At 42.8% G+C, this 25,715-nt stretch overlaps 1 protein-coding gene and 1 pseudogene across 1 annotated transcript; one reads left to right on the top strand and one right to left on the bottom strand.

Annotated features, from left to right (window-relative positions):
• The window catches only part of LOC142599797 (ATPase family AAA domain-containing protein 2-like), a 36,550-nt pseudogene extending 15,383 nt beyond the window's left edge, over window positions 1-21,167 (top strand).
• LOC142599791 (uncharacterized) lies at window positions 8,343-12,733 on the bottom strand. Its single transcript, XM_075741550.1, has 3 exons — window positions 12,673-12,733; window positions 10,437-11,954; window positions 8,343-8,506 (listed from the first exon to the last, which is right to left on the bottom strand). Exons 1-3 carry the CDS (start codon window positions 12,731-12,733, stop codon window positions 8,343-8,345), a joined length of 1,743 nt encoding a protein of 580 aa, XP_075597665.1.
• Window positions 21,168-25,715: the final 4,548 nt, after the last annotated feature.

Genomic DNA, 25,715 nt, shown 5'->3' with positions numbered 1-25,715 from the left:
ACTGTGGAAGAAGTCTAGAACTCTGCCATAAATAAACTGTGTACCAGGGAGTACTTAAATAAAAGATCTTGCTAAGATCGGAGATGAAGATAGGCAACGTTTGACATTTTCTGCATCAGTGACAGTAGTTTGAGTCATAATTATTGTTTGCCTTTGTAGTAATTGCAGCAATTTGAAACGTAGTGCTAGGACTGTTTTCCTTGAATGAACTGGCAGAAAAGCAAATTTGATGAACTAATGAGGCTGCCACCTGAAATTTTGCTAAATTCCTGAGAGTTTTCTTTGATGAAAAAATCTCTGCAGGTAAGTTTTTACTACAATTTTTTCCTCAGGATCTTCAGGCCTCATACTTGTGGAAACTTACTTTTTCTGGAAGCCTTTTATTTCACTGCACGCCCTCGCAGAGAGTAATGTGACAAATTGAGAATGGTGAAATTTCCTGCTTGAAAAAGCAGAGAGCGTATTAATCGAACTGTAAAATACTTAAAAGTTTAGCAGACAAACCAAGGATTTGTATTAATGTGAGGGTTTGGGGGGTTTTGTGTTGCTTTGGGGTTTTTGCAGAGAAAACTTTGGACAAACTAAAATGCGACCATTTTATTTCCAGGCTAGAAAAGAGATTTTCAAGATTCACACACAAGATTGGACCCCTAAGCCATTGGACATGTTCCTTGAAGAGCTAGCTGAAAAAATGTGTTGGTAAGTTTGAAAATACAGTGAGTTACTGCGTGTGACTGAGTCCGAAGGAATCTGAGCTTGTAGCAGGCAGTACTCGAGCTCTTGCACCTTGCTGCAGAGTGAGGCGGCTGGCACGCCGTGGGAGCAAACAAAGTTAGGTGCTTCTTTTCTTTTAATTTTCTTTTTGTCTCTCAGAATGTTGAATGGGTTTGGGGCATCTTCCTGGGGAGCACAGTTTTGATTAGGAGGCTGCTTAATAAGTGCAGGATATCAGGCTGCGAGCCACGTAAGAAAGCCTCTCTGCAGTGCAGTAACTCTTTACGTTCTCTCTTAAACTGTTAATTTTTGGCTGCATACAAAGCCTTTCAGTGTCGCACTTTGGAAACCTTGGCCTTGACTTCTGTGTTGCCTGAGACTGATGTAACATTTGATTCTTGTTTTGTTTGCTAGGGTACTGTGGTGCTGATATTAAATCCTTATGTGCTGAAGCTGCCCTCTGTGCTTTGCGCTGCCGCTATCCTCAGATATACAAAAGTAGCGAGAAACTGCGGTTAGATGTTGCTTCTATTAGAATAACAGCAAAGGATTTTGCCATGGCTATGCAGAAGACTGTTCCAGCTTCACAGAGGGCTGTGGCTTCACCTGGGCGAGCGCTATCATCTGTTTCAAAACCACTGCTTGAAAACACGTTAGCAAGCATTTTACAAGCCTTGCAGAGAGTATTTCCCCATGCAGAGTTTGCCTTCCAGAAGGACCAACAGCCAGGTATAACAGTAACACTCACTACTTCAAAATTCAGTCAAAGCAAAAAATTCTCATTTATGCAATCAACATACACAAACCTCTTGGCCATAAGGAGAGTAGAATTTTAGAATATGCATGTGCATGCTTTTATTTCAGGAACAGCGTGGATAGGTTTTATTCTGGATTCTAAACTGAAGTGCTGGACGGGAGCTGTGAATGACTCACAATACGCAGTAGAGAACTATGCGTTCTCTACTACAGCACCCTGTTTCTGACCGTAGCTAACATCATATTCGTCATTTGTAGAGATGGATCTAAGGTTTAAAGTATGAGGCACCTCTTTCAAAATATTTAAATAGAGGGGAAAGAGGTATTTTTTACATGAATGCTTCTCATTCCTGTCCAAAGAATGTCAGGACCGCAATGCAAGTATAAGTGGTTTAAGCTAAATACTGTTTTAGCTATTGTGATTTTTTTTTTAACCATAGTCTCTTAATTTAAATGTTTGTGGATCACACTGTACACTTGTACAGGAGATGAGAATGGTTTAGTAGTGTGTACTTTGGGACTTGGCTTAGCATACGTGAGCTCACACCCCTGACTGCATCAGCCCTGATCAGGTTTACTCTGTCAGTTGGTGAGAGCAAAGAAATTGATAAACTCACTCCACTCTTGATTAATGGAAATCTGTTAATAGTTAGTTATGCTAATCTCTGGAGACTATCCTACCAGGATTACTCCCAGTAGAGCCAGGAGACAGGTTAGCATTGGTAAAATAGAGGCAGAAATCCACCAACAAAACAAAAGCAGAGAGGCTAGGGGATTGGTAATTGCATCCCTTCTCTGTTGTCTGCCTTCCATTATCGACTCATTCGGTGATCTTGGAGGAGCCTTATTTAGCAGATGTCTTGGTCTGTATCTTCTGACTCACTAGTCCTACACAAATGGAAGTTTGTGGCCATCGCACTCACTTAATTCCCTCACTTCCAGTGTGGGAACCTGCCCCAGAAAGAAGTGGCCTTCCTGGGTTTTTCAGGTGTCTAGGAACCACCAGAGTTGTTCCTAATCATCTTTCTTCGAAGGAGAAAAAAAAAAAAAACAAACAAACAACCTCCCAAGCACTTAGGACAGCTTTGTAGAGACTTGTGCAGTCTCCTTAGGTCTGTGGTAGGATGAACTCTTCAGAAAATAGCATTCAGTGTGTGCCCTCAAATGAAGAATAGAAGAAAAGGCATTTCCAGCACTGATTTGAAGCTGTGTTAATGCGAGAGTGAGACATGGAGTATTCAGGGAAGTTCACAAACCTCTCTTGTCTTTCAGACAGTGTAAATCATGTTTTAAGAAATGATACAGTTGACAGTGATGAGGAATCGCCATCAATCTTTGAAGAGAAGCCAACTCATAAAATGCCCAGTAGAGAAAAGGAAAAATTCCTCAGCTTTAGCAGGTAAACGTTTATATTAATCTCTTGACATTTTCATGTGGAAGATGTAGAAGCCAACAGTTGCAAAAAGAGATTGCTGTTGGGTCAGTTATTTTTCTCCTTTTCTATCGCTATGCTGTCCAGAAAATGTGACCAGCTGAGTTTGGTTAGGTCTCTAAGATCTTTGACTTCAGCCAGTAAAGGTACAATGGTATTGTGGTGGAAAAAACAAACGCTCTTCACAAATGTCTTTCATGCTAGTAAAGCAAGATTACTAGGAAATTAATACACAATTCAAAGATGAAACAATTAGAATGACTGAATAAAATCTTGTACGTATGTACCGTACTGCTGTAATTTAACTAATCCAATTGCGTCCTTCAGATACAGCTAATGTGATTTAAGAGCCATTACTTAAGCCAGCCAAACGAACAGCAGACATGCTGGGGCTTGGCAGGATTTCTTTGGGGAGCTATGGTACAAGTTTGTGAGAAAATGAGCTTTGATAGGCCTCCAGCTTATTATTTACTGGGACATGGAGAGGATTTACCAAAAAAAGAGGTTAGGAAAAAACCCTTTAACATCTGTGTGCCTATTCATCACTTCATTTTGAAACTTATTATCTTCTAATTGTTCTAGAAATGCTTATTACCAGCCAACATCTTGCAGGCCACGGTTCTTACTAGTTGGAGAGTCAGGATATGGGCAAGCTTCTCATTTGGCACCTGCAGTAATACATGCCCTGGAAAAGTTTCCAGTTTATGTGCTAGACCTACCTGTTTTGTTTGTTACTGCCACGTCACCGGAAGAAACGTGTGCACAGGTATCTTTTTTTCTTTTTAATCTCATAGGATTCATGAACTGTATATAAACTAGTAAAGCCAGCAAAATTCATTGTTAATAGAGGTGGCCTGGTTTGAATGTGCTGTTCGGTTTACTTCTGTCTGAAAACGCACGTTTCTTTTTAGATCATATAATACCGAGTAAGGATGTTGTACGTGGCCGTATTTTCTATTCCAAATTAAACAGTGAGGAATTTGATAGCAGCTTGGGAAGCTGGGAGGTGCTGCTAATAAATCCCTCTTTATCGCAAGAAATCCTGCCCGTTTCGGTGGGATCCAGAAAGTTGTTTTCATTGCTGTTTACGAGACTGTGCTCTCGGTAGGTGGTTCTGCATCAGCCTGACTGCACGTCACGCACTTTTTGTAGCCTTTTTTATTAAATATAATAAAGAGGCAATCAAGGTTTTGGGGAAAAGAAGTGTTTCTTTTTGTACATATATACGTGTGTGTGTGTGTGTGTGTGTGTGTGTGTGTATATATACACACAGCTTCCACTGCTGTGGAATACTTACTTACTTATATGCAGTAAAAGCATTAAAATTCATGGAAGGCTTACATTTGTACACCGGTATGTTTTTCTTAACTGGGAAAATTACATCTAAGCAGATGTAGTGCTGTTTTCCTTTTTACTTTTAGGCAGGAAAGCCATTTTATTGTTTGGCATCACTGTATTAAAATAGTTTGACCTTTAGGTAGCAGCATTTGAGAGCTGGACAAGTAAGGACAGACACACTACATGACTGGATACTCATTTGTCACAGAAGAGGCACAATTCCTTTTTTGTTATGTCACGGTTGCTTCCGCAGTCGTATAACTACCGTGTCTAGTCACTGCCCAGATATACCACGTGCGCTTCCCATTTTGTGACAGGAACTCCCTGAATATTAATAATCTGAAAGGGTACACAGAGAAATTTGTCATGTGAAAGGGCCGTTGCCACTTCCCTCAGGCAGTAGGTGCACGCTCTCTTCTGCGATCGAGGTACCATCTGTAGGCAACGGCTTGCGGCCATCCAAAGCGTGTCATCGGGTCTGATGGATCCTTTGGTAATGAGAGGCTGTGCGTGATTTAGCTGTTCAGGCAGGCTGAAGACTGGTCACCTCTTATAAAACATACTTGAAATTTGGAATGGTAACCTGGCTTCTCTTACAGCATCAGCCCCCATCTTTTCACATAGCTCTGTCTTTGTTCAGACTGTGCTCCAGACTGACTTGGCTATGTGCCCGCTCTGAATTGAAGATGGTGTAGTCGGTCGTGTAGTTGCAGTCGGGTAGTGACTTACCCAGACTAATACATCTTGAAGAAGGGTTAGTCTTGTGTTTTCAGGCACAGCGCTACACCAGCTAAGTTGTGAGGCTCTTTAGGAGTTCCCTTACACCTAAGGAGTTTTGAAATCAGGTAGAGCTTCAGGTCTGTCTGCGTAGCAATGTCTATAGTTGAGTCAAACATTTTACCTTATTGTTAAGGAGTTGTTCTTTTGTTGGTTTGGGTTTGTATTTTGGCTTCACGTACTCCTATTTCCTAAGATCGTTTGACTGATACGTAGTTAGTTATTAGCCTATTCCACATGGTTTAGTTTTCTTATCCAAGCTTTCATTTCACCAGTTGATGCGAGAAGCTCAAAGAACAGCACCGAGTATCATTTATATCCCACATATCCATTTGTGGTGGGAGGCTGTTGGAGCTACACTGAAAGCTACTTTTACAACACTGCTGCACAACATTCCAGCATTTGCTCCAGTTTTGCTGCTTGCAACATCCGACGTGTGTCACGCAGATCTCCCAACAGAGGTATTTCTGTCGTTCCTTTTCTTACTTTTTTTATTCAATTGCTTGTTCAGTTATAAATCCTTTAAGCATTGGAGTACTTAAGCAAATGCATACTGCTATTACTCAGGCACCCTAACCAGGTCTCTTAAAATTTGCTTAGACAAAACAATGCCGAAAGCGTTTGTCTGAAGTGTTTTCTGAGTAAAGAGATGGACTTTGACGCAACTTTTTCCTCCTTCTCACACACTCATGCTTGTTAGACAGATGGATCCATTTACTTCAGACAATAAATCCAGTGACTTCAGGATGGTTGGGTATGTACTTAGTCAGGAATATATGGTGCTTGAAAAGGAAATGGGAAAAATATATTTTTACTGAAAACTTTTTTACTGAAACTGAAAGATATTTTTACTGAGAAAGTATGGTGGTCACACTGTAATGATGGAATGTAATTTCATATTTAAATTCTTTAATAAAACTTTCCATTTCTTTGTTCATATAAGTGAAAGCTTTACAAATTAGAAAGCCAAGTTCCAACTTCTGTTTCGGGAACTTGGAAATGGATTTCTAGTTGTATTCCTTAACAAAATTCAGTAAGAGTACATGCTTAGCTTCCTAGACATCTGAGAGTGTGCATTAAAGGAGGATATTCAAAAATGTGAATATGCTGCCCTGATTATTTTGTCTCAGTTACTGTGGGGGGCTTACCTAGATGTGTTTATCATCAACTGCTTTGGAAGGGCTTAACTTTCTCGAGGAGTTTTAATACTGTTAATAAAGTCCTTCTAAAGTAAGTATTGAAATTCCTTCCATAACTTTTGGTAGTAGAGACTGAAAAACGGAGTAAAACTTGGAAGTGTACAGCTTCAGACACCTCACTTCAATTAATTTAACCAAAAAAACCCCCCAAACACCTTACCAAAAAGCCCACACTTGTCTGCTGAACCCTGCCTGTTCCCTCTCGGGATGCCACAGAGATTGAAACCAGCAAGGCAGGGAAATAGAAAATAAGCAGTCTTGGAGGTGGTGAATGTCCCCACTTGATCAGTGTATCATATGGTCCCTTCATTGAGCTTTAAATCTAGAGGTGTTCCTTAGAGGAGATATTTTAATCTGCCGTGCTAACCTAGGAAAATGTAGAGTTTTAAGGACAAGAAGATAGCTTCTCACAGTTTGTCTTATTCGAGTGATTATTCAGTTTAATTTTGAAAGGTACTCATCTTTTTGGAATAGAGTACGACTTTGTGTGGCCTTATATCTGAAATATCTTTTCTCCTCATGCTTTAGATAAAAGAATTGTTTATGGATGATTATGAAGAAGTTTTCCAAATCCAGTTGCCTAATGAGGAAGAAAGAAGAATGTTTTTTGAGGACTTAATTCTAAATCAAGCTGCTAAACCTCCTGCATCAAAACACAGTGCAGGTGAGGATGTTCTACTTAGAAAACTTTGCTAACTGTAAGTTAATAGCTATACAGTATTTGCTTTGGTGGTAATTTTCTAGCGATAATTTGTCATATGCTTGTATTTGAGTACCGTAAAAACAGGTTATTTAGGTGGTTCTTCTTCCTGAGGATTACACTAGGTAATTATTAGGTTTTAGCCTTCTGGAGTTCTGTTATTTCTGCAGTGTATCTCTAAAAGCAGCACACAGCGTTTCCTGCATAAGGATGCTGCCCCTCTAGTTACGCAGGCCAAACTCGTGGTTTTCTGCAGCTGCTGGTTTCTTGATTCTGCAGGTTGTTTTTCAAATGGTACCTAATTGCAAAACAATCGTTGGCCTTCTTTTATTGTATGAGTATCGTCCCAGTCATGAGCAGCGTAAGTTAAAAAGCTGTACTTCAAGCGGCATGGACCCAGAGTGCCATGCAGAATACAAGACTTAGGTCCTAATGTTTGCCATGTAAGACGTGTTTCCTAACCTTAATTATTTTGGAGTGTTACCGTGCAGTGCTGTAATGGCAATGTGACTGCATTTTTTTCCTGGTTTTACCCTGCCTTTTTCCTCTAGTGCTTCTTTGTGTGTCCAATTGTTACAGAGCGGTGACTTTTGCCAGAAAGTAAGTAAAAGTCAAGCGTTTCTCAGTGAAAAAATGGTAGAAATCCTGTCTCTGTCACCGCAGAAAGCGACTGTATTCCAGGTACAGGATACTTCACTGACACTGTATTCCAGATGAACAGAAATGCTGACTTGTGTCGTTCCAGATTCGTGGGTACACCGTATGACTCGTGGGAGACATTCTCAGGTAGAAGAGCAACAGGTGATGTGTGTCGATAAAGCCGTGGAAATGCTCACACAGCCAGTGATTGTGGATTACTACGAGCTCAAAGTAAGTCTAATGTCAATTTTGTTAATACTGAAGTAGGACCTTGCCTTGCTACGTGTAAATTAAGTCAGTTAACCAATGCCAATTAAAACAATTGATGGGAAGGATATCAAGCTTGTGAAATAATTCAACCTGTAATGGACTATGACTGTTGTGTTGCCACACCTGGTGTAGGCTGCTGTTCTTGATTTTGGTTCTCTTCCTAATCTTTCATTTAAAAGGGCTTGTTGAATTTGAAAATAGCCCACTAACAGCCTGCTAGTACTGTTGGTTATTAATGTCTTAACAGTTTTTATGATGGATTTGGGGGTTTGGTTTTGGGTTTTGCATGGTTTCATTTATTAGGAACCTGAAAAGAACCTTCCTATCTAGCCGTGATGACTTGAAACCTGAAGTTAGGTTGACGTAAAGCTCATCGAGGATAAAATACTAATACCGACTTTTCTGAAATTCTTTCAAAATCCAGTGTGAGAATTTCACATTCATACAGTTACAGTGTTATAAGGCTTTTCCAGTCCCTCGTAGAAGCTGCTATCCTAGGCTACAGTTGGGGAAAGGGTTAGAAATGGCCTAGCTGCAGGGGGTAAAAGAGATTCCTTTGCATGAATTGCAGAGGGTAGAACAAGGGCCTCATCTTCAGGGGATACTGCAGTGAGGAAGTTAGGAAAATGGCTAGGGTGGAGTTCTGGAGGTTGGCCAAAGCAGAGGAGGCCTGCTCTTTACCTGCCATGACGAGAGAGGGAGTATTACCCGGCTGTTTCCCCTGTGTGGGGAGAATGTGACCAGAGAGGAATCCCATGCAGTGCAGGGGCTTGCCAACACAATTTCTGTCACGTTTTTAAGCTGTGACCTAATTTGTGGAGGTGAAACTAACTTTTTAAAGCTGGCTTCCTAAGGAAGCAGATGTCAGGGGGTTTTGTTGGTCATGTCTGCTTTTGTGTGTAGAGAAGCCACACAGGTTTTTCAGAGAGTCAGGGTGCTAACAGTGTGTGCTCCAAAGTTACTGCCCACTGTGGAAATGGTACGGTAGAGCCCTTATATACGTTTCAGCTATGAGAGCTACAGTCATGAAACGCATCTTTCAGAAAATTCGTTTCATGGAACTAGCTGCTCATACCAGATGCCATTGGAACTAGCTGCTCGTACCAGAGAGCCTCTTTAGGATTCACCTGCAGTGAATAAGCTAGGTGAACCTCCAAAATGTAGCTGCTTGGTTTTGTTTGGGGGGGTTTGTTTGTTTATTTGCTTAGTAATAGGCCTAGAACTTTATGAACATATAGAAACGCATGCAGTCATCTATGTGGCAGCAATTAGAAATAGTTTCACATGGGATGGTGACCATACACCTCTGTCACATCCTGCCTTTTCTGTTTGCAGCAGCTGAAAGCACGCTGCGTGGCTTTTGTGCGTTTTATCTGCATGTTGCGTAGAATGAAGTTGAGGGGAATACTCGGCTTTTGTGCTCGTTGATCTGAGGGAGGCAGAGTCTGACGACAGGCAGTTGTGAGGCAGTAATACTTTCCTTTGGTACGGCTGCTCTCTTAAGCTACATCTTCACAGCCTCACACAACACACAGGCACTGAATAGCTCCAGCAGTGGAAGAAGGTGCTGCCACTAGTTTGTCACTGTCGTTTTCCCAGAGATGATTGCATTCACGTCTTTGGTAATGTGCTACAGGCAGAGTCACTCTGCTAGTTTCTCCACTCATCAGTTTAAAGGCAGGAGCCAACTGATGTACCTTTGCTCCCTGATCTGCTTCAGACGTTTGAGCAGTGTGTTCTGCCAGCAGAGCTGTAGGCACAGTATACGTTCAGCTAACGGGTAAAGGTGAGCACCCAAGTGTCACCGAAATCCGGGAATAAACCTCGTAACACCAATGTAGTGTTAAAAGGCAGGCATTCTTTATTGCAGCGCTGGATGCACGGGGGATAGTTCCACCCAACGTGCATACCTAGCCTACGAACACGCACATATTTTATTCTCAATACACACATGGTCACAATTACATCACATAGTTACATAGTTACTTCATTATGATTGGTGTAAAACTTTCTGGCTTTGCTTTTAAAGCTATATACTTAAAGAAATTCAGAGAGCATGCCCAGTGAGGGGTGGTCGTACCTTGGAGGTGGGTAGTTTTTAGCATGGAGGTGTGTTTTGGTATTATAATGAGATTATAATGAACAAAGTTCACTCAAAGGACATGATTTTGACAGAAAATGAAATATTATTTGGCTCACGTACCAATAATGCAGTTTATCAGTTCCATGGTACATACCGACCACACAGTTTATCAGTTCCATGGTACCACCAAGCTCTCAGGTCCTCATTCCTAAAATATTTTCTCATTCCCTACTATTGCTAATAATCTCATCTTGATTCCATCACCATGGTTAAAAAAGTTAAACACATCGGTTACAATCCCCCCTTTGGAAGTTTTGAAATAATCACCTTTTCAATACTTCCACTATACTAACTATTTTCTATGTGTTGGAAGAAACTCTGGGATTGTTTGTTTATTTTGCTGTTTTGCAACAGCTTGGATGATCATATGAGTGAGAGAAGTTTCACGAATAATTTGTTCTTTCAGATGTGTTAATCGATTCATCATTTTCCAAGTTATGATATATAATATTACTGACAAGGTCATACTGATCAAAACCAATGTTAAAAGAATCACGATGGGGTGACATAACTTGTTTAGGATGCCTGTAGCAGTAGGCGACCATCCGAAAAGTGTGTCCCACCATTTAAGTTCTGCATCTCTCTGCACTCTTTCAAAAACTCGATGTATTTCTTTCACATTGTGATGAACAGTTATTAGGGTTTTCTGCCCATTTTCCTTAATTTTTTCCAGAATTTCAATCAAATCTTTGTGTCGTAATAACTGTTTTACTAAAGTGAGATTCATTCCAATGGGGATAGGTAATAATTCATGAATCAACATGTAGTTAGACTGCAAAAGTTGGTGCGATGTGACCGGGGTCAAATAAGAAAAGTCACATCCATCAATCTTAGTAAAATTACAAATACAAAAATTTGAATTATTTTTAATCTCTACCACTACCTCATCTACATATAAAAAATCACAAACAGTTCTCAAGCATACACAGCCCTTGCCGATATATATAAGTATGGTTTCAGGGTTTTCGTTAGGATGAACCTCAAAATGGCAAATATTTTGTTCAGTGTCCAAACAAATGTCTTGTGCCTCAATTGCATTACCTTCACAGACAAATCCTTGTTGTTCCCGCACGATGCAAGATTCCAAATTAACAGTTTGCCATTTTTCATTCATCTTTCGGGCCCGTACTCTATGCTCGGAAGGATAGAGTATAGTTCCGTTATGGTTTATCCCTAATGCAATAATGGGGTAAATTGAGTATTTGGTAGCACTGGATATAGTGAGCACAAAAGTTGTAGCTCTGTTTGTAACGGGATCATAAGTAAAGTTTACCAGGCTCCACCAGGACTGGAGTTCTTTCTCAAAATCAGTAGCACTGTCCCAAATTATTTTCCTAATTTCAGTAGGGAGAGTGCCTTCTTCACCTTCTCTTATAATTGAGGCAGCCACCGACTGCATCCATAATTGAGCCTGAATGCAACTGAGAGCCAAGGAGAGGTTATTTTGGATCACCCCAAGTGCGTCTGTAATTAACTCGTGGTCCCTTACATTTATTCTTTCCCATGTGGGTAATATACTTGACAACAGCCACTGGTTAGTTCCTAAAGCCAGTGAAGAGGATTGTAAAGGTTGTTGTAATCTAGCCAAATCACTAATTGAGGCTGCCAATTTGTTCATTATTACTTCTGAATCAATGCTATTTAAAACTCCCAATCCTGTTCCCAAAACACCGGTCAAGTCTCTTTGTGTTCTTTTCGTAGTAAGAGTTCGTTTTTGTAGCCAGGTTGTCCACCCCTCATATGAGATTTTTAAGAAAGGTGAACAAGCTGGTTGAATATCTGAAACATTGTTTTGCATTGACAATTCAACTTGTTTGAGAGACCATGCCGGGTTAAACAACATTTGTTGCAAGCCTGTATTTCTGATCACGTATGGTCCAATTTCAAAGATTTTCGGGTTAAGCGCAACAATTGGTTGGGTAGTAGGTATTATAACGTCTATTTTAAGTTCTCCCCAGTATTTGGTGTTATTTTTACCACATATCACTTTACGGGAGTATTGTACAGTAGTCAAATTTAACCAACAGTCTAAATTTTGATCTTTACACAAAATAGGGCCATGTGATCCATTTTCATAACTGTTTATAGGTTCAATGCGAGATTCAGTGATTAATCTGCATCTTATTGTGATGTCATTCCCTTGTGGTACCATAAAAGAGGGGGTGACTTCACTTTTACTAGTTAACGTAAAAAGGGTATCTGTGCCAGCGTGCGTGACTACTGCAACAAGCATCACTAGGGGTTTAGTTACAACATTTATCTTGAATTTGAATGTAAGGCTTCGTAATCCTCCTGTCAATGGATTAAGTCGCCAATTGCATATCACATAAACTGGCTTAGTCAAAGTAAAATTGTGCCAACAATCTCCTTGTTCCTTAATACAGAATTTGGTGATTTCAACATTATTGGTACTAGGGTCTAAGGAGTAATTACCGACATTCTGCTGGCGGCAACACGTAATGAGAGAATCTTGTTTGTTACATTTCCATTCTGTGGTGGGACAGAGTCTCGTTGTAAGATTAGAACTAGGGTCTAATAGATTTCCGGTGATGGTAACTGAAGAAGCTTTCTCATGAAGAGATCCTTCCATCTTTCTGCATCCTACTTGGATTTTTTCTCCAATTGTTCCTGTTAAGACACGGACCCAGTCCTTTCTGTCCCATTCCCACTCAGGTGAGTGGTAAACTTCAGATTCATGCATTACCACAGTGGCTAAATTTGGGGAACGGTCTTTGGGATATGGTCCCATCATAGCTTGGGACCATGGCCATTCTGTATTTCTTTGGCTACAGATCAGCGACAAAACACAAAAAAGTGTTATTAACCCAATCAAACAATTCATAATATTCATAGTTCAACACATAACATGCAAACCCTTTATAAATTTTCCATTTTGAAAACCAGTTCTTTTAGCTTTCCAGTTCCCTGTCAAATTTTCTACACAGTCTGAGTTTCAAAGGTCCTTTTTGCATAGATGTCCACTGCTCTGACGGTGCCTTCTTTACTCGAGTATAATGAATCCACGGCTCCACTCCTTCTACCTTAACTGCGGTATAAGTTGTCAACAGTACCTGGAAGGGTCCCTTCCACTTTTCTTGGAGTGGTTCAGAACTCCATGTTCTTATATACACAAAGTCACCCGGCTGGTATGGATGTACAGGCGTATCAAGAGCAAGCGGTCTGGTCAGCACAATATATCTTCTGAGCGCTTCGAGGGTCTTTCCTAAAGAAATCAGATATGTTTTCAAATCTGTTTCCCCTGTTACCCTCATGTCCCCTGGGATTAAAGGAGTTTGGTAGGGTTTGCCATATAATATTTCATATGGACTTACACCGTCTTTAGATCTTGGTTGGATTCTTATTCTTAACAGAGCTAATGGCAAGGCCTGTGGCCATTTCAAAATATTTCATATGGACTTACACCGTCTTTAGATCTTGGTTGGATTCTTATTCTTAACAGAGCTAATGGCAAGGCCTGTGGCCATTTCAAAGATGTTTCTTGGCAAATTTTACTCATTTGTCTTTTCAAGGTCTGATTCATTCTTTCAATCTTCCCGCTTGATTGCGGTCTCCAGGGAGTGTGTAAGTCCCATTTTATCCCCAGAATTTTACTTACTTGCTGGACTATTTCTGCTACAAAATGTGGTCCTCTATCAGAAGACATGCCCAATGGTACCCCAAACCTTGGTATTATCTCTTTTAACAATATTTTAATCACTTCTCTCGCTTTGTTGGTGCGACAAGGAAAAGCCTCTGGCCATCCAGAAAACGTATCAATCAGTACCAGCAGATATCTATACCCATTTTGTCTGGGTAATTCAGAAAAATCGATTTGCCAATAATCTCCTGGGGAATTACCCTGCTTTGTTACTCCTAAAGGTGCTTTCCTCTGGTTTAAAGGATTATTTTTAAGACAGATCGGGCACTTAGCTATTATTGACTTAATTATTCCTGTCATTCCTACGCACACTACAAATGTTTTCAAATTTGTAACCATGGCATCTACACCCCAATGTGTCTGTTCATGTTGCTCTTTTGCAAGTTCCAACATAATTTGTGGGGTTACTATTACCTGATTTTCTGGTGTTACCCACCATCCCTCTGCATTTTGGGATGCCTTTAAATGCTCTGCCAATTGTTCGTCTAATTTACCATATCTTACTTTTACATTTGGAATTTTTACCTGTTTTACTGGTACCAGTGCAAGGATACCTCGTTCTGCAGCCTCTTTTGCAGCTTTATCTGCCAACCGATTACCTATATTGACAGCCGTCTGACCAAATTGATGAGCTTTGCAATGCATTACGGCCACTTCCTTTGGTTTTTGCACATCTTGCAGGAGCTGAAGAATTTCCTCCTTATGTCTTATAGGTGATCCTTGGGCTGATAACAGCCCTCTTTCTTTCCATATGGCTCCATGAGCATGGATCACACCAAATGCATATTTGGAGTCAGTCCATATGTTTACTCTTTTCCCTTCAGCCATTCGTAAGGCCTGCTTCAGCGCCACCAATTCTGCTTTCTGTGCTGATGTATTTGCAGGTAGTGTCCCTGACTCCAATATTTTGTCGATGGTGACAACAGCATACCTGGCCATTCGCCTTCCTTCTTGCACAAAACTGCTTCCATCCGTGAACAGTTCCAGATCAGGATTCTCCAAGGGTTCGTCCTTCAGGTCCGGTCTGCTGGAATAAACTTGTTCAATGGTTAACAGACAGTCATGTTCCAATTTCTCAGTAGGATTTTCTGTTGACAGGAACATTGCTGGATTTACAATTGCTGTGGTTTTTAATTCCACATCATCTTGTTCCAATAGGACAACCTGGTATTTCAACATTCTGCTAGGGGATAACCAATGACCCCCCTTTTGTTCTAAGACAGTTATTACCATATGCGGTACATATACCACTATTCTTTGGCCCATAGTCAATTTTCGGGCTTCCTGAATCAGCAGCACCGTTGCTGCCACGGCACGCAAACATCCCGGCCATCCTTTACTCACAGTGTCAAGTTGTTTGAAGAAGTACCCCACCGGTCGCTTCCAAGATCCCAGTCGTTGCGCCAGCACTCCAAGGGCCAGATGTTGCCTTTCGTGTACAAACAGCTCAAAAGGTTTGGTTAGATCAGGTAGACCCAGTGCAGGGGCCGTCATTAATGCCTTTTTAAGTTCTTTAAATGATTTATGGCATTCAGGTGACCAAGTCAGGTATTGATCTTTAGATTCTTTCAGGGCTTCATATAGGGGTTTCACATACAGTCCATAATTTAAAATCCAGAGTCGGCACCATCCAATCATTCCCAAAAAGGCTCTCAGTTCCTTTGGGCTGTTAGGTTCGGGAATCTGACAAATGGCTTCTTTCCTTTCGTTTCCCAATTGTCTTTGTCCTTGCGATATCTCAAATCCCAAATAAATCACTGCTTCTTTCCCTATCTGAGCCTTGTTTCTGGAGACTCTATATCCTCCCTGGCCCAGGAAATTCAATAAACTGATAGTCATTTCAAAACATGTTTCTTTACTTTCTGCTGCTATCAGGATGTCATCCACATATTGTAGTAATATGCCTTCTCCTTGATTCTGTTTCTTCCACATTTCTAATTCCTTTGCCAATTGGTTTCCAAATATTGTAGGGCTATTTTTAAATCCTTGTGGAAGTACAGTCCATGTTAATTGCGTTTTCCTTCCTGTAGTGGGACTCTCCCATTCAAAGGCAAATATGCCTTGACTTTTGGTATCCAGAGGTATGCAAAAGAAGGCATCCTTTAAATCCAGCACAGTAAACCATTTATGTTCCTCCCTCAGAGATGTCAGCAAGGTATATGGATTGGCCACTACTGGGTGTATATCTTGAACTATCATCTGATTTATGACCCTTAAATCCTGAACTATTCGATATTCCCTGCCTCCTGATTTCCTTACTGGTAATATAGGGGTATTATATTCTGATTCACATTCTACTAACAGCCCATATTCTAAAAATTTTGTGATTAATTCCTCTAGCCCCTTTCGGGCTTCCCATTTGAGAGGGTACTGTCTTTGTCTTACCGGCTTGGCTCCAGGTTTTAAAGTCACCTTTACCGGTTCTGCCAGTTTGGATCGTCCCGGAACTCCACTTGCCCATACCAGGGGGATAACTGCATTGTCCACTACTTCTGGAATCTGTTCCTCCTTGGGGGAATCCTGTAACACAAACACTCTCGCCTCTATAGCTTTTGATTCTGGTATCAGTAATCTAATTTCTCCATCTTTAAAAATAATTTGTGCCTCTAATTTGCTTAATAAATCCCGCCCCAATAAAGGCAATGGACATTCGGGCATATATAAAAATTGATGTGTTATCCACTGTTTTCCTAATTTAAATTTTAATGGTTTCAAAAAGGGCCGGTTTTGTTTCTGCCCCGTCGCACCAACAACCTCTGCAGATTTATGGCTAAGTTTTGCTTTACATGTGTTCAATACCGAATATGTAGCCCCTGTATCTACTAAAAATTCCATTTCTTCATTCCCTAGCTTTAGTGTAACCAGGGGCTCAGCTAGGGTTGATTCCCCCGGTCCCCTTCATGATTCATTATCCAAGGTCATCAATTTAATGGCCTGAAGCATTGGATCTAATCCCCCAGCTTTGGGGCAATCCTTTTTCCAATGCCCATGCTCCTTGCAGATAGCACATTGGTCTCCTGCTAATCTGGAGACCACCCTTCTCCTTCCAAGCCCCCGATCAACAACGCTCATTCCTCGTCCCCTTCCCATGCCTCCTTTATTATTCTCAGTCAGAGCGGCCAGAATTCTCCCATCCCTTCGCGTGTCCCTTCGCATTTGTCTAACTTCTTTTTCCTTTTCCCTGTTGTTATACACAGTCCAGGCAATTTCAAGCATTTTACCTAAGTCTCTGGACTCAGCCCCTTCCAATTTCTGAAGCTTTTTCCTTATGTCTGGGGCTGATTGTCCCATAAATATAGAGGCCAATTGTAAAGCTTCCTCTGGTTTTTCTGGGTCCAGATTGGTATATTTTCTAGCAGTCACCTTCAGTCTTTCCATAAAGGCCAAAGGGGATTCATTTAATTCTTGTCTTATTTCATATAATTTAGACCAATTAATTGCTTTTGGCATTGCATTTCTAATGCCAAATAAAATCCACTTCTGGTACCTAGTCAACATTCCTCTGGGCCCTGGCTGATTAGGGTCCCATTCAGGGTTTGTGGATGGAAAATTCTGGTCCACCGATCCTTGTATATTTCCATTAGCATGGGCACTTTCTACTTGTTTTCGGGCTGTGTTTAATACCATTTTCTTTTCAGTGTCTTCCAATAATGTATCCAATATTACTTGCAAATCTTCCCAATCAGGATTTTGGGTTCTAATTATTGTTTCCATTACTTTGGCAACTCTTTCTGGGTCATCCCGATAGGTGCCTGCAGTTTCTTTCCATGCTCTTAAATCGGTTATGGAGAAGGGGACTTTCACCATTACCGGACCCTCGTTGCCAACAGCCTGTCGAAGAGGGGCCTGGAGGGGAGTTAATCCGTTTCCTCCCCCTCTTCCCCTTGTTCTCCCAGCAATTGGGCTGAATTCTTCCACCTCTTCTTCCACAAGAGGGGCGGAAGCATTATTGGCCCCCAGATTTTGACCCCCTTGATCATTTCCTAACCTCCTGCGAGGCGCAACTAACAGTTCAACATCATCATCTTCAAATTCACATTTAAAACACCGTTTACCACTATCACAAGATGAGCAACCTGTTTTTAAATCTTTATCAGGTTCCTGCCCCTTTAATGCCATTACCGTAGAACTAGATGAAACCAATTCACATTGTCTTTGCCATTCCGGATGATTTCGCAGCGTGAAAAACAAATCCACATATGCCATTTCATGCCATTTACCTTCCCTTTTACAAAATAACATTAGTTGCAAAATTGTGTTATACTGCAACGTCCTGTTTTCCGGCCACTTTTCCCCATTCTCTAAAATATACAGTGGCCACCAGTGATTACAATATTCAATCAACTGTTTCTGAGTCAAAGGATCAATGTTTCCCAGATCTTTCCAATGTTCCAAAATACATCCCAGTGGTGTTTTTCGTGGGATTGATTTCTTACTCGGAAAAGTACCCATCTCTCAAGGACTCAGTGGTTGTGATTGTGCACTATCACAAGCACTAGTCAGAGGGACTCCAACCCGTGTTAGAGCTCCCTCAGGGATTTCCCCTGCCACTGGAAATCCCAGGGATTTCTGCTGCCACCAGAAATCCCAATCTTGGAGGCTTCCCCTCCCCAGTGGGCCCTGCTCCACAGGCTTTCGCCTATCAGAGACTTTTACCTGAAACGTCTCCTCAGCCCAACTCTGCGCAGCTTTCACCGCACCTTACGAGCAGGCCTCCCGTGCTCCTAGTGTGGGCCTGTCCCAATGCGGGCCTGTCCCGGTGCGGGCCTGTCCCAATGTGGGCCTGTCCCGGAGAGCCACAGGCTCCTTGAACCTAGTGTGGGCCTGTCCCAATGCGGGCCTGTCCTGGTGCGGGCCTGTCCCAATGTGGGCCTGTCCCGGTGAGCCACGGGGCTCCTTGAATAAGGCCTTCAACTTGTAAGAGAAAAAAACAATATTCAAATCAAATAAGAATGCCTTTACCTCTCCCAGGGGTCTTGCTCAGAGCTCTTCGGTCCGGGGATCAGAGGTTCTCCCCGAGAATTCCCCGGTGCTGGCTGGAGATCCTGCGATCCCACGGATCCGTCGAGGTTCAAAAGCAGAGTCCCATCTGGGTTGCCAGAAACTGTCACCGAAATCCGGGAATAAACCTCGTAACACCAATGTAGTGTTAAAAGGCAGGCATTCTTTATTGCAGCGCTGGATGCACGGGGGATATTCCCGGATTTCGGTGACACAAGGATGCTTCTGTTTCCAGCTGGCACAGCTGGATCCAGAAGATTTGTAGCCTGGCTTCCACAGATCCATTTTACAGTGCCCTGCATTGCAGCAACACTTTCTCTAATAAAATGGAACAGTGGCTTTGCTGTGGCAGCAACTCTACGACAAAGTGGGTTGTGTCATTCCCTGCTGTTCTGGAAGCAGTTGATTCGCAATTAGGATTGTCGCTGTGATAGATTGACTGGTAATAAAACAGTGTCTGAAATTTAAGCTTTCCTCTTCTCTGAAGTATGAAAAAGTAACTCCTGTTCTTCAGTTAAATCTTGTGAGATATTTAATCTGTTCTCTGAACCGTCACTCATGTTTCATAATATAAGAAGGTAGGATGTCGTTTGTGTTGTATTGTTACTGTTTAGCTTCTGAAAACATGACGAGCCTATTCAAAGGATCTTGCACTATTCCAAACTTGTAGTTTCCTTTTTCTTTTTTTCAGCAACTGTTGCGTTATGTCACGGCGGTAACTAAAAAGTACGACATATTTCGCATGGAAAGACTATGTGCTGTTCTTTGTCAGTGCATTTACCAGCATCGGGAAGATTACGACAAAACTGCATTAGTGAAGGTAATTTTTTCTTTTCTTACAGCACTTTCTATCATTGTTATGCACGTGTGTCTTAGGCACGTGTATGTGCGCACTCTGGACATCACGCTTCCTTAGCATTACTCTTTACTGCTTAGTTGCCTGTGTTACGAGGCGCTTTCATTTCAGTCTGGAAGAGGTTTATCCCTATTGCAAAACCATTGTTGTATTTGGCATAAGTGTTGGCAGTTTCAGCAGGAAATGGCTTGAACTGGAAGACAATGGGTCCACCCACACAGCCCTCTCAAAGCAGTTAACCTCAGTCTGTCAACAGTCCTTCTCCAGAACCTTTTTAGGGGTGGGGGGGCTACATAAGGAGGGTGCTTTCCCCAGTCTGTTGCTGCCTCTTTCTCCCCTTCCAGGCAGTCAGACACGGTAACACTTCATATAGTAGTCGTTCCATTCCTGAAAAGAAATTAGGTAGGAAACCTAACAAGAGTTTGAGACTTTTCTCTGGTCTCACCACAATCTCTTTTTAACAAGCATGGCTCGAGCATCTTTAAGTTGACACATGGGGAGATTTCTGCCTCTGGCGGTTTAACCTTAATGAGTCAAATTCTCTGTTCTTTTCCTCTAAGAGAGGATTTCTGAGTTGTCAGAACTCTTCCAGAGATGCCCTTGGTCCCACTCAGGCATTCCCAGCATTGAGTCGATTGAGATAGGTTGGAGAGTCAGGTTTCAGATTCAAGATCCTTGAATCCATTTGTCTTTGAGATGCTTGTGACTGAGAACAGATGAAATTCTTTACGCCTCTCGGCCTGCCTTAAAAAAGAGGAGGCCTCTTCTCTTCAGCTCGGGTCATCTTGATCTCTTCTTCCACATCAGAGAAGGAGTTAGAACAGACGTTCTGTTCTGATTGTGCAACAGGGAGGAGTATTTGGATTCAGGGAGGCCGTTCCTGAAAAACGGGCCCATCTCTCAGCTAGCATAATGATGTTGTTTAGCATGAGAAGGGATTTATTAATGTTATCTTTGGGCTTGTGAGGTTTTGTGACTTGAAGCATCAAAAGTTGAGACTTGATTTCTTTGTTTCCTACTTCTACCTTTAGCTTTAACAAAAAAAAAAAGTCTCCTCTTCAGAGTGACACTGCAAGTCAGTCAGGAGCAAGCTCTACTGTATGAAGAGCTAAGACTTTAACAAGTAATTATTCAGAGTGCAGCAAATAATGTTTCCAGCTTTTAGTTGTGCCTTTTCAGGAACTGTCTCCTCTTTCTAACTGTTGGAACCGCTGTTGATACAGTTCCATAGTCTCTTGATACAGAACCACGCAGTCTCTGTAGTCCATTTTGGACACATAAGCATGTGTTTGAAGCTAGCGGGTATAGAAAGATGTTATGGTGGTGCTAGCGGATGTATTTGCTCAATATTACTATACTATGTATGTGTGTACAGATCCTTTATTAATATTTTTATGAAGAAATAAACAGGGTTCTTAAGCTGTTGTTCATGCTGACTGCTAGTTTGTCTTTTTTTCTTATTAGGAAATGAAGAAAGAAATTGCAGCCTTCAGTTATGCTCAGTGCTGATTTCCACATACTTGACTTCTACTCTTATGTTTTCTTTTCACTGCATGTTGTTATCTGTACATAATTAATTCAATAAAGATTACTTCTACATATATATTTCTACATATGTTAAACAAATACATCTTAAAATTTATTAAGAAAGCTCAAATAAAGTCCTTTAACTGCTTTTATTTGATATTGTTGTCCTATATATATTTTATGTGACATACTGCTGTGATTGATTGCCTTTGGAACGCTGCAGACCTCAACGTCTCCCAGATAACTGCAGTACCTCTCTTGAACAGAAAATGATAAACTTTTTATCATCGTTTTGCAACTTGTGGGAATACGTTGTTCTGCACTCGTCTGTGGTGCTGTAGAGCCCATCGCATATTCCATCAAGGTTTTAAACCAAGTCTCATTTTGGTACATGAAAAGTAAATCCTTTAGAAACCTCTCTCAATGCAGTTGAGAGGTGGATTTTTTTCATTATGTGACAGCACCTCAAGGGGCTTTCACAGAATTAACAACCTACAGAAAGTATGTAGGAGAAACACTCCACAAACATAAGAACTTTTGCTATGGCATATTTTTGCCTGTCCAAAAAACCTAACTTGAAACAAAGGAAAATACTACATTGGAAATATAATAACGGAATTCAGGTTATTTTTCATTAGCCTGCCTTGGCTGCTGTCACCAATTTTTGACGGGACTGTGGGAGCAGTTTGTTAGCCGTGCTCCCCGCGTAACTGTTGGGAAAACTGAACAGGAGTGACTGTGGAAAGGAAGAACCAGAAACATTCCTGGGATCAAAACTTTTGCTCTTCAAAGCTTTGATCAAACTCCTTCCTGGCACTAGTCTGGACAGGATACTGCACCTCTACAGGGGCTTTGGGTTTTTAATGGTAATTGCGTAAATCGTGGGTCTTCCATGACCAACTGGTAACTCTTTAACGGTTCCCACAAGCCACATCTTTATTTTCTCTCTCAGGGAAACACATCCCATTTTAGTGTCTGAACCAAAATGGCAAACAGTGATGAAAGAAACAGAATGTAGAAACGTATGCACTGGGAGTTAAAACTAAATACTTAAGTATCTAGGTATGTAGTAAAGGGTCTCCTTTCTCCAAATTCTCTAACTAAACCAGAAAAAAAAAAAGGGGGGGGGCGGCGGCGGGCAGAGGTTGTGGGGTTTTTTCCTCACAGCCGTTACTTCTCGCTCGTCCCTGGTTTGGGGATCTGGACCCTGCGGCAATGGCCTCCCCCAGCGACAGCTCGGGGCGCCCGAGGGAAACTCGGGGCTGGCGTCGGAGAAAAAGCCTTCACGGGGCTGGAGACGCCGCCGTCCTTAAAACCCGTCTGGGTGCTCGGCGGGAGGCTCTACGCGGAGCCCAAGTCTGGCGGCAGAGGAGCGGGCTGCGAGGGCGCCGCTGCCACCTGGGCACTCCCGGCCTGCTATCCCCGCGCCTCCCTGCCGCAGCCGCTTCGCGCCGGCACCTCGCCCGACCGGAGGACGACGAGACGCCGGCGGCCCCCGGGCTGAGGCGCTGCGGCGCCGGGGCAGCCCCCCGCGGCCTCGGCGGGGCCCGGCCGCCCTCTGGCTGCTGTCCGCCGCCTGACGGGCGGGGCGGCGGAGCGGCTCCGCCCCCGCTCCCTGCCAGGGAGGCTGAGGCACCGGCCGCCGCTGCCCGGCCTCCCCGCGCGCCCGCCCCGGGGCAGCGAGGCGCCGGGAGGAGACGAGCGGGCGCTGCGGGCGGCGGCGTTGGGAGTTCCCGGCTCACCCGCCGCCCCCCCGCCCCAAAAGAAGGGCAGTAGTTTGTGAGACGCAAGATGGTGGCGCGGCTGGGAGCGAAGGCGGCAGGCGGGCGGGCGGCGCGGGCGCGGGCTGAGGGGGCGAGGCGGAGCGGCGCCGTCAGGTAGGGGCTCGCGTCTCCTGCCGGCTCTGGCTCTGGCGCGGGCAGAGTAGGGGGCTCTCGGCGCCGGGAGGCGGGAGGGTGACACCCCCCTCCCCCGGGGAGGCCTGCCCCCCGCACGGCCGCGCTTGCCCCCGGGGAACCGTTTTCTTGAATTTTTGAGTAGACACAGGAGCAACTTTGTCCCTTTTGAATTACGCACTCCCACAAACATTGCTTTCTAAGGAGAAGGTACTTAGAAGAGGGGTTGTTGGACAAGAAATGAAATCTCTTTCAACCCCACTTCCAATTATCATTGCAGAGAAAATGGTATGGGGAAGATTTGTGATATCTCCAGATTCACCTGTGTCTTTGCTAGGACGTGATCTTTGGCAGGAATTTGGTACTCAAATACTCCTTGCTCCGGCGGGAATCAAATTAATAATCATGGGAGCAGAAATTGTGCAAATTCCACAAGAAGAAGAAGAATCGGCTTTTAAAATTCCAGGAGGACTTGAAGCAGTTCTCCAAGGGAACTATGGAGCAGCTCTGGTGATGATCTAGGATTGTTGTTATCTGCAGAACCGGTAAGAATTAAAACAAAAGGAGGGTCAGCTCCCTCAATTAAAGAGTACCCGATTGCAGATGAGGCTATCCCAAGTATTCAAAAGCAGATTGTAGTTTTCTTAGAAAAAGGAATACTCAAGGAATGTCAAAGTCCATAGAATACTCCAATCTTGCCAGTAAGTAAACATCGATTAGATAAGGATGGGGATCCAGAATATAGATTTGTTCAAGATCTCCGTGCAGTAAATGAGCATGTCATTTCCCCACACCCTGTTGTCCCTGACCCAGATTTAATTCTTCCCCAAATACCTGTATGGGCACAATATTTGATCATTTTGGATTTCACAGGAGCATTTTTCAGGATACCTATTGCTGAAGAAAGTCAATTGATTTTTGCCTTCACTTGGCAAGGGAAACAGTTGACTTGGACACGCTTGCCACAAGGGTCTACTAGTTCACCAACCACCTTTCTCTCAAATTCTCAGAAACGATCTAAGAGACTTAAAATTTCCTGGGGGTTCTGTTTTGATTCAAGTATGTTGATGATTTGTTACTAGCAAGCCATACGGCTGAAGATTGTATGCGGGATAGTGAATATTTGTGCATCCACCTTGCAAAAAAGGGTCACCGTGCATCTCTATCCAAAGTGCAACTCTGTCAACACCAGGTAAAGTATCTGGGGTTTATTCTTAAACCAGGGAGGAGAGAAGTAGATCCAGAACGGGTAAGAGCTCTACAAGAAATTCCCAGACCAGTAACAAAGAAACATTTCGGGGGATTTTTAGGACAAGTAGGATTTTGTAGGCCGTGGATTCCTGGATTCAGTGAAATAGCGAAACCTCTTAATGAGGCAACAAAAAATGAGCAAGTGGAACCACTAGCTTGGGGTCCTGAACAAGAAAAAGCTTTTTGTGCATTAAAGGGAGCATTAATGCAAGCTCCAGCTTTGGGGCTTCCAGCCTGTTCTAATCCCTTTAAACTTTATTGCACAGAAAACAAAGGAACGGCAAATGGAGTTTTAGTTCAAACTTCAGGGCCACATGAAAGCCCTATCGCCTATTATTCTTGCACATTAGATTCAGTAGCAAGAGGAACTCCGTTTTGCATAAGAGCTGTGGCTACCGCTGCTGAGTTAGTAGAAAAAAGCCGGAACATAGTCTTGGGACATCCCCTAGTAGTCTGTGTGCCACGTGACGTTGAAATATGATTGAAACAATATGCCGAGAAAGCACTTTCTCCACAAAGAGCCCATAAATATGAACTAATACTGTTGCTTGCTGACAATTTCAGATTGGAAAGATGGAATACCTTGAATCCTGCCACCTTAATGCCACTGCCCACGTATGGAGAAAAGGATGAACATGATTGTGAACAGATGATCAAAGTGACGAGCAAACCACGAGATGACTGACAAGATCAACCTTTGGATAACCCAGATATGAACTTGTTTACTGACGGTTCCTCCTATTATGAAGAAGGATGGAAATGTACTGGGTTTGCTGTTACCACGGAAAGGAAGGTATTGTTAGCAGGAGCTTTGCCTCCCGCTTTAGGTGCTCAAGGCGCAGAGATCGTCGCCCTCACGAAAGCTGCACAATATGCGATCGGAATACGGGTTAATTTGTATACTGACTCTAAGTACGCGTTTGGAGTTTGTCATGCTACAGGTATGCTGTGGAGAGAAAGGGGGTTTCTCACGTCAGCAGGTGAAACGATCGCCCATGGACAGCAGATTCAAGAACTTTTGGAGGCGATCCAATTACCATCTGAACTAGCAGTAATATATATTAAAGCACACACCAACCAAGAGAATCAATTGGCAAAAGGGAATGCGCTCGCGGTCCAGGCTGCAAAAGCGGCAGCCCGACAAGTCATCTTTGCAATGACACTGACCCATCAAGGAGAGCTCGACCGGGAATTGCCAGACACGCAAAAGCTGTTTGAGGAACTTCCTGAGGAAGACAGCCAGCTCTGGGAGAAGCTGGGAGCCGAACAGCAGAATGGACAATGGACTCTAGGGGGTAAGCCGTTACTCCCAAAAAGGTATTTAATACCGATTGTGCGATGGCACCACGAGAAAACCCATGGTGGACCTGAGAATATAGCTTTGCGAGTGCAGAGATTGTGGGCAGCCCCGGGGATTTACACTGCTATGAAAAGAGTTTGTGAAGGGTGTCGACTGTGCAAACAGTATGCCTCTTTGAAAATCAAGGCACCAGCAGGAAAGCGACCTCCAGCAACATATCCTTTTCAAAAACTACAGACTGACTACGTGGAGATGCCTA

This window comes from Balearica regulorum, unplaced genomic scaffold (genome assembly GCF_011004875.1).
Source record: "Balearica regulorum gibbericeps isolate bBalReg1 unplaced genomic scaffold, bBalReg1.pri scaffold_34_arrow_ctg1, whole genome shotgun sequence".
In the NCBI taxonomy this organism is placed as follows: domain Eukaryota; kingdom Metazoa; phylum Chordata; class Aves; order Gruiformes; family Gruidae; genus Balearica; species Balearica regulorum.
This window is presented reverse-complemented; position numbering and strand designations above follow the sequence as displayed.

What these genes read in the sequence shown, in the direction of transcription:
- LOC142599791 (XM_075741550.1), bottom strand. Translation starts at nt 12,733, where the DNA reads ATGGTCCCAAGCTATGATGGGACCATATCCCAAAGACCGTTCCCCAAA. An exon ending in CCCCAAATTTAGCCACTGTG is followed by an intron (nt 11,955 to 12,672) that starts GTAATGCATGAA and finishes ACTCCCGTAAAG; the next exon opens with TGATATGTGGTAAAAATAAC. An exon ending in TTTAACATTGGTTTTGATCA is followed by an intron (nt 8,507 to 10,436) that starts GTATGACCTTGT and finishes TCGTCATGGCAG; the next exon opens with GTAAAGAGCAGGCCTCCTCT.